Below are 9,447 nucleotides of genomic sequence, written 5' to 3'. Positions count from 1 at the left end.
GGTGCGAACTGCGGGGGAGCTGGGGGGGCTTTGGCTCCCCTTAAAGAAATAGTAGACCCCCTGAAAACATGACTTGTGAGATTTGGGGGGGTCTCTAAATTATTGACTAATATATATTACCCCATGTATTTTCTATTTCTTTTTCTGTACCTTCATAGTGAATAATGCGTAAAATTACGCTATTTTAATCGTATGATTCAGAGTGTGCTCAATCACTGTCAAATTCACTGTAAGCCCCTATACCGACATGCATGTTATTCTTATCATCACCACATCGAAGCGTGGCGGCGCAGGTGCAAATCAAACGTCACTCACGCGGGCAGGTCAGATTTAAAACAACAGCAAGATGTCAAAAAGAAAACAAGGCAGTTTGACAAACTTTACATTCAGGAAGAAATGGAAGCAGCCGTCAGTTGAACAGCTTCTACAGCTTGAAGTCGCTTCTACTTCAAACGCAGATGTGGAAAAAGTGACGACGACGTGAAGCTGGAATACCTCCGAGTCCTCCCGCATATGGAGGACTGTTTGTGAGATGGAATGCGTCAGGAACTTCACAGTGAGTGGGACATGTGCGTTATGGAGTGGATAAAAGTGTTGGGCAGAGATATCATGTTCTTGTGGATGCAGTGTATATGGAGAGCAGTGCGCCCGTTTCGCCTTTCTGTGCTCTCTCACCCTCCCTCCCTCTCTGTGTGCGCAGCGCGCTTTTCTCTCTTGGAGAGAAAAGTGGAACACGACAAGAGCTGTATCCGTGTCTTTGAGCGTGCTGATAAACTATAGAATAGAGATCTTACTGTGATTTTTGCTTTTTAGAGCTGCATGTGGCGTGGAGGATGTGGTCTGGTCATTGGGCTACCCGGCTACTGCTTATGTGATACTGTAGCCTGTATCGGAGGTGCTGCTGCCTGAATCAGACTGTGAACGTTGAAGGGAGGCAGTCCTTTCTGAGGCACGCGCAAGCAGCTGTCCGCACCGGGTCGCGCGCACGTCCGGTTGCACCCCTCACACCCCACACTAACTCAAATTAATAACTCATTAACTCAAATCAACTCTCAATAACTGTCAAACTAGATGAATGACTTCAAAACCTAGTTTGACAGTTATTGAGAGTTGATTTGAGTTAATGAGTTATTAATTTGAGCTAGTGTGGACCAGTGATGTCACTGGTCCACACTTTAACACTCAATAACTGTCAAATTAAATGACAGACTTCAAAACAGTTTAGTTTTCTGATATACTACTGATGTTCTAATGATACAAAGCTGGTTGAAAATGGGCGGAGTGTTCCTTTAACACACGGTCACACAAACAGCCCTACTCCTCACATGACTCACCAAGCTGTTTTGTCCAAGAAGTCTGCTGTTTCTGAAGCAGCAGATGCCACTGTGCTTCTCCCGTGCTTCGTTCTCAGTCACTCTGCTGTCACTGCTTGGAAAAAGATGAGGGAGGGGCGTTTCTCTCTCTCTCTCTCTCTCTCTCTCTCTCTCTCTCTCTCTCTCTCTCTCCACTGCTGTGTGCCAGAGCCGTGTATATCAGGTGCAGCACGGAAGGAAGGCACTTCTGTACAGGGAGCTATTCTTTCACCTAGAAATGCTGCGTTCAAGTCCATGAGCGCTCTGAGAAGGGCACTTTTCTCAGAGACGAAAAAAGGGCAGATGTCTATGTGTGCACGTGCCTGATGCTACGAGTGATTGAGCCAAGATGTCCCCCAACAGGCAGAGTTCTCAGACATACTGAGAGGTGACGGCTTTGGAGAACTTTGAGCGGAAGTTCATGAGCTGATATCACTTCTTCTTGCCAGAACTCTTGGCTGCTTTGGTGGTGGTGGTGTCAGCAACTGTTTCGTCTAGGTTTTCCACAGCATGTTCGTCCTCTTGTTTCCTTGACATGTCGGCCAGAATACGGCTATGGTACGCCTCACGAGCAGCTATGGCTTTCTTACGGTCCATCAGACGCTTATGGAACGCCTCACGAGCATCTAGGCTTTTCTGGCGCTCCTTACATAAGGCCACCTGCAAGTCATCATACATCTTCAGCTGACATCTTTTCAGCTCCTTGCGGTCGAGCTCCTCCTGTTTGCGTTGCTCCAGTACAGTGTTTCTGCGCAGCTGGAAGCCCTGGACCTTTTCTGAATGTTCCCTCTGCTGGGCCTCCTCTATCTGTGTGTCCTTCAGCACTGGAAAGTCCCTTTGGCATCTGATGAAGGGAGTGTAGTCCATGGGAACATGTGTGGTATTGAGAGTTAACTCTACACTCGATGGACTATGAGACGTACCAGGAGAAAGTTTGGAAGCAGCAGATTCACTGCTCTCTATGTCTTCATTAGGTATGTCATAACTCACTCCATAGACTTTGTTGATAAACTCCTGACGGGACTCCAAGGCCTTGACAGAGCGGCCAGGCTCAGCCAATTCCCAGGCCTGTTTCATGGCCTTCATCATGTCCATTCTCTCTGTGTCCTTCTTCACTTCGATGCTCTCTGCTTTGCTCTGCTCGCCGACCACACGCAATGTCCAATAAGGTTTGGTCAGGTCCAGGCTCGTCTCCTGCCTGGAGCCTGGCTTCTCCTTGTCAACTTTGCCTTTGCCTTTGGATTTGGCAGACTTGGGCCCATCATTGCTTGGGGTCTCTTCCCCTCCTTTTGAGTCGTTCATGACCATATGGACAAAGGCCAGCTGAGATTCATCCAGAGACCAGCTCTTATAAAGCACCTCTGCTTGCACTATGTATTTATGACCCATAGTCTCTGAGAGAAGCTGGTTCCTGGTGACCTCCTCTCCTTCTCCTTGTTGGGGAACGTCTGTTGCCTTGACCCCATTGTCCTGCGTGGGGGATCCGTTCTCGTTCTTCTCAGCACTTGGGGCTGTGCAGGCAGGGTCTTTGCTGGACTGGAAGAAGAACACAGGAATGACCACGTGGCCCCTCCCCGTGTTGTGGGCCACCTCCTTCTCGTTGTCCAGGATGGACAGACAGATCATTACATCTGGCTTGGATGTCTGGAACTGTACTGTTCCAAGGTGGTCTGCTGTCACCTTGACAGAGTAGCGACATATTATGTTTGTGTCATTGGGAATGTAATAATCCCGTAATTCCTTCACTAAGAAGTTGCTGATTGGAGTCTCACCGGCCAGTTGTGGAAGGGGTTCCCTTGAGCCAATCAGGCGCATCCTCCACTTAGTACCATCAAGGGGAGTTTCAGGTGTGAATGCGTCTGATACAAAGGTATAGCCAAGCTTATTGGGTTCAAAGACATGAGAGGCTACTTTGTTGAAGACTCTGCACAGCTCCTTTCTAGTGTCATTGTCTATGACATGGAGCAGACAACAAGGGGCTGGAGAGTAGACCTTCGCTACCAGCAACATCTTCTTAGGAACCAGAAACACCTCTCTAAAGACCAAGACCCAGGAGTTGGCTTTGTCCGGGAGGGGTACAGAGTAATCAGCGAAAGTGATTCTGGTCCTCTCATCCTGCTGACAGGGGTAGAGCTCTGCCGTCTTCTCAGAGTGGCTGACGATACACTGTAGCAAGGAGACAGCATGTTTCTCTGTGACATTCAGCCACATTTCTTCAAGGGTCTTAGATGCTCTCACATTCTCCTTTGTGCCAGGTTTTGAGGCATTAAGGACCTTTTGTGCCAAATGTCTGAAGCCAGCTTGAAGGACCGCGACTGCCTGGACCTCTTTGTGTGTCGGCTGCCTGTCTCCCCGTCCCTCCGGTGGCTCTGACACTGCTTCCAATGTATGTCTGTGTTCCCTGGTGTCAGTGCTGCAGAGTGAGTGAGTAGTGAGGGCCTGCACAGCAAGCCGCTCTTCTGCTGTCAACTTCCTGCCCAACGCTTCAGAAAGCATGTGGTACACTGCCTTGTTAAACACCTGATGGTGTTCCCATCTTCCCATGGTGGTGTTGATGTTTTGGGGACAATAGGCCTCTTCCAGGACCCTCCTGGCCACTGGGTGGTCCTGCTCATCGCTGAAGGAGGCCACCACTCTGCCCAGGGCCTTCAGGATGGATGAGGCCTGCTCATTGAAACGCAAACTTTCCTTGGTGAGGTGTGGCATGACAGTTTCTTCGTCTCCGAAGATGAAGGGCGTCATGCTGCACATGTGGACGTTGTAGCCCAGTGCTGCCCTTGTGTGGATTGACAGCACATGGCGCCCTGGAGGTACGGGGAGCAGAGCTGCCTTGGAGGAGGTGGTTTGGATTTGGAGGACTGGCAGATGGGACTCCAGGCTTTTCCAGGTGTACGGCTGGGCGAGGAGAACCGCAGACCGACACACTGCTGAGATCTCCTTCTTCTCCTCTGCTGTCTCTCCCCAGAGTAGCAGAGCAGAGAAGCTGATGAGGATTGAGGAAGGTTGCACGCTGTCAACATACAGGTAGTGAGAGCCTCTCTCCTCTGGACATTGAAGGATCGCTGCAGCAGAGTGGGTGGACATTCCAGTGCAGTTGATGCCTGTGGTAGATGTTTCCAATGAGATGGTGCTCTTAAAATGCGATTTTTTCATATGGTGTGGGTAGTTGTGAGGCTTATGGAACACCAAGAGTGTCTGGAAACATTTAGCAAAGTCGTCCAGGTCCACCCAGGTATTATGCAGCATAGGTTTAGGAGCCTTGGTCACAATTCTGGGCTGATAATTGGAGGTGGCATCATCATCCTTCTTCCTGTCCTCTGGAGTACCCTCTCTGTTGTCAGTGCTATTTTGTAAGTTAGTGTCGGGTTCAGCAGTGTTAGCCTCAAGGCTTTCACTCTCACAGGTCGCGAGGGCAGGGTTGCTGGAACACCTCTTGACACTGCTCTGCTTGACCTCCAGCATAGGCCATGGGATGGGGCCAATGCTGCTCTTGATGTTATAGGAGACGAAAGGGCTGGAGACCTCAATGAATTGCTCCGGTTTTGGCACAAGGGGTTTGTCAGTGACCAGGGTCTCCTTTCGGGGTCGGATGAGTTTCCAGCGCGGCACAGGGCATGGTTTGGGTGGGGGCTTCAGGGGGCATGCCCGGGTCCTGGTCAGCAGGACAATGTGACTGTGCAGCTTGGAGAGACCGTACTGGCGCAAACACTCCGAGGAATCCCCCGTCTGACCAAACAAAAAGGTATTGTTATCCAGCAGCTGAAAAGAGTGGTAGTTGGCACACACCACTGTCTCTGGTGGACGGGGGGAGGTAGATGCATTAGTCTTCCTGCCCTTATTGCCTTCTTTCCCCTTTTTATTAGCTGAAATTTTGTTTTTTTCGGGGCTCTTGACTCCCGTGGGTGATTTGCTCTTGGAGTCATTCAGCTGGGAATCCCTATCTGCAACATGCTCTGCAGCCTGGGGCTTCTCCTCCAACAAACTCTCATTCTCAGTGGTGGGCTCGTTGGTAGGATTGGGCTGAGTTGAGGAAGATTGACTAGTCATCTTGTCCTTATCACTTTCCTTTCCGTTGGCAGGATTGGGCTGAGTTGAGGAAGATTGACTAGTCATCTTGTCCTCATCACTTTCCTTTCCATTGGTAGGATTGGGCTGAGTTGAGGAAGATTGATTAGTCTTCTTGTCCTTATCGCTTTCCTTTCCTTTTTTATTTGGTGAACCTTTTCTTTTTTCTTGGCTCTTGGCGGGAGTGGATGATTCGCGCTTGCATTCACTCTCGAGGCAATCCTTCACTGCAGCAGGCTGTGCAGCTTGGGGCTTCTCCTTCAACAACCTCCAAAGACTCCTCTTATCTGGGTATGTAAATTTGGGAATGGTTTCTTTTAAGAATTCCCAGACTTTTCCTATGTATCTGGACTGTATAGGAATGATCTCTGGGATCCAGCCAGTGAGAGTCTGGATGAAGGTGAACTCACGCATCTCCTTCCTGAGCTCTGATGCAACATATGTGTTGGCCACTTTAATTAGAGCCTTAACCAACAGCATTGGCCACAGCTCTGACTGGTTGGTGCAGGCAGGGAGCAGCAGGTTGTTATATTCATCAAATGGCATGTTATCGTCGACCGTCACCTTCCTCCAGCAACCCATCCAGTAAAGTCGCACCACATACTTCCCGTAGAGGTTGTACAGCGGCATATGATCATTCCCCACCTTACACAGCGAGTAGATGTGCTCCCAAGGTCTCCAACCATCTTGCTCCCCCAGTGTGCTGTTACACACCTTCCAAACAATATAGATCTCACTGATGATCCATCTCATCAGCTCACTGCAAATCAGATGGTCATTGGGGGAGATCAGGTCAAAGGAAGTTTTGTTCTCAACAACCTCTGGAGACTTCTGGATAATGAACTCTGATGGGCGCTGCCAGTAGTGCACTTTCATAGATGGAGGCAGGCAAATGTTCCCCTCAGGATCTTCAAAGAATGTAACAGAGGGGCTCTTGGCCATTTTTCCACCTTTGGCTGCTTTGGGTGCATCCCATTTCTCCCCGTTGACCTCTTCCTCGTTCCATTCTGGCCAGATGGGGAATCTGCATCTCCTCAGCTCTCCTGGGCTGGCTAGCAGGGACGCTGCATCTTTATCTTTATTATGAGATGAGGGGACTCTGCCCAATTCCTTTTTCTTTGGCATAAACTTTGTAGTTGGTGTCGAGCTTAACAGCCATTCAACAGTTAACTGCAAAGTGAGTGACCAAGATAACATGTCAAGAAGCCCTTATGCATACACATTGCGGCATCAGTAGCTAAATAGTGACATCATCGGTGATTTTATGACATCACTGATGATGTTACAATGGCTCTGCGTATTTATGACATGACTGATGATGTCACAATGGTTCTGTGCGTAAGTGATTTGTGACATACACTGATGTCATAGACATTGTGACATCATCATACATGCCTGATGTCACTTATGCATAGACAGTGATTAAACAGTGACCTCGTCAGTGATAAGGATTTATGATATCACCGATGATTAGGGGTGTCACGATACACTCAGTTCACGATACGATACGTATCACGATACTGGGTTCACGATAACGATACGATACGATACGATTTTAACAATATTTTTTTAAACTTGAATAATGACAATATATGACTGGAAAAGTAGTATTTTATTTGAAATGCACAAATACAAAACATGCTGTTGTGGGAAATTGTTATTACAATAACAACTAGAAAAAACATGAGATTGGAGATAAGGCTTATCTTGAAATAGAATGAGTTACACCGTCACTTAGATTTACTTTGAACTAAAAGGTTTCTCAGCAGTATAAATTCTCATTATGCATCTTCAGTTTTTCTTCAAACTCAAACAACAAGACTTTTCTTAGTCTATTTTTTATGCATCTTCAGTTTTTCCTGTCAAGTAAACAGTTTTGCCAGAAACTCAATTGAATGGTTTCTCTCCTGTATAACTTCTCATGTGTCTCTTCAGAGACTTGTTCAACTGAACTACTTTCCACACATTGAACTTCAACAAACAAAGACGTTTCTTTGTCTACTTTTGGAAAAAAAAAAAAAAAAAAAAAAAAAAAAATTTTTTTTTTTTTTTTTTTTTTCACGATATGAGATTTCATCTCAACGATACATATCGTGACGTTTTACTATCGCGAAATTTCGTGGGACGATATATTGTGACACCCCTACCGATGATGCATAGCATGCATAGACATTGCAGCATCACTGACTAAACAGTGACGTCATTGGTGATTTATGACATCACTGCTGATGTCACAATGGCTCTGTGATTTGTGACAGTCACTCATGATGTCATACACATTGTGACATCATCTGTGATGTCATAAATGGCATTGGCAGCAAGGCAGAAGAAGAAGATAGATTGTACTTTAAGGTGTTTTTAGAGACTGAATGTGGCTTGCCTCTGCATGCTGAGGCTTGCAAGACCAACATTTTCCGACTAACTGGCGATCTCTCTCACCTATCATCGATCATCATCCTGCTGCTAAAAATATGGAAAACCAGGTCTTGTGCCGGTATTTCTGGGAAGAGTCAGATCCTGGTTGCCTTGGTATTCACCACTCGTTACCTGGACCTGCTGACGTCCTTCATTTCTCTGTACAACACCTCCATCAAGGTCATCTACATCAGATCTGCGTATGCCATAGTCTACCTGATCTATGAAAAGTTCAAGGCTACTTATGATGGGAACCACGACACGTTCAGATTGGAGTTCCTGGTCGTTCCTGCTGCATGACTGGCATTCCTGTTTAACCACAACTTCTCTCCACTGGAGATTCTGTGGACGTTCTCCATCTACCTGGAGTCTGTGGTCATCTTGCCCCAGCTTTTCATGATCATTTCATTCGTTTCATTTATTTGTTAATTTGAATAGGGACAGGTACACGTACATGTATTCACAACATAAAGTGTCAATAAATCTATGTGTTGTACCAAAGCATGTATAGCCCAGGGCTAGTTTGCAATGCCAGTCCCTAGATGTAACCAAACATTCCTGTCAAATAAAAATAATAATACACAAAAATACAGGAAGACCACTGAGGCAGAGACCATCACCACCCACTAACTGTTGTTGCTGAGGCAGAGACCATCACCACCCACTAACTGTTCTTGCTGAAGCAGAGACCATCACCACCCACTAACTGTTCTTGCTGAGGCAGAGACCATCACCACCCACTAACTGTTCTTGCTGAGGCAGAGACCATCACCACCCACTAACTGTTCTTGCCTCTACATGGCACTTCTACTTGGAGGGATTATTCGACAGGATTGACATCGGTGCAGACCATCCCCTAATGCCACTTCTTCTATTCGTATGTAACTAAAGCCGTGGTTCTCAAATGGGGGTGCGGGGACCCCCAGGGGTCCTTGAGGGGTTTCCAGGGGGTCCCCAGTCAAAAGGGGGGTAATTTATTTGAGCTATAATTCCATTCATAAGTAACACAATGACTATTTTGGTCATGGCTTCTATACACTTTCTAAGTAATAAAAATAGAGTCCGCACACTGGCAGCTGCTCCCAAATATTTATTTGACCACAAAAAAGTGACGTTTCGGGCAAGGCCCTTCCTCAGACATAAATGAAGTGTAGGGACACACCCCTTAAGTACCCTCGCAGGGGTCACCTGACACATCATGTGATACATAAATTTAAACATACAGTGCACTTGTTCACATAATCAAATGGCAACTGGCAATATCAAAACATAATTGTCTCAAAGGACAATAATGGAAGTATTCAGAACAACTTGAATATCACATAAACTGGGGTTATCAGGCATAAACCGTCATAATGAAATGTAATATTTAAGAAGAAAGTGTGATGTGAACTATTACAAGGTGGTCTCTACTACTTTAAAATTGTGGTAGTAGTAAAAAAGTATATGAAGATAATACCACAGCTGTGAAGAAAATGACACAGGACAGAGATACTAGACAGAGCAATATTCACTACAATGTGGACATAATGAGATTAGCACACACAAAAGCACAAAAGCACACCTACAAGCACACCTGCAAAAGGACTACAAATGACTACACAAATGGCCGCAA

General features: G+C 46.6%; 1 protein-coding gene across 1 annotated transcript; it reads right to left on the bottom strand.

Annotated features, from left to right (window-relative positions):
• Positions 1-1,784: 1,784 nt before the first annotated feature.
• LOC310788554 (androglobin-like) lies at positions 1,785-6,542 on the bottom strand (the record flags this gene model as incomplete). Its single annotated transcript, XM_083650087.1, has 1 exon — positions 1,785-6,542. One exon carries the CDS (start codon positions 6,540-6,542, stop codon positions 1,785-1,787), a length of 4,758 nt encoding a protein of 1,585 aa, XP_083506213.1.
• Between the last annotated feature and the right edge of the window lie 2,905 nt (positions 6,543-9,447).

The sequence above is a fragment of the Poromitra crassiceps genome (assembly GCF_964638095.1).
Source record: "Poromitra crassiceps genome assembly, chromosome: 13".
Taxonomy (NCBI): Eukaryota; Metazoa; Chordata; class Actinopteri; order Beryciformes; family Melamphaidae; genus Poromitra; species Poromitra crassiceps.
Note: the sequence above shows the minus strand (reverse complement) of the source record. Positions and strands in the feature narration are given on the sequence as shown.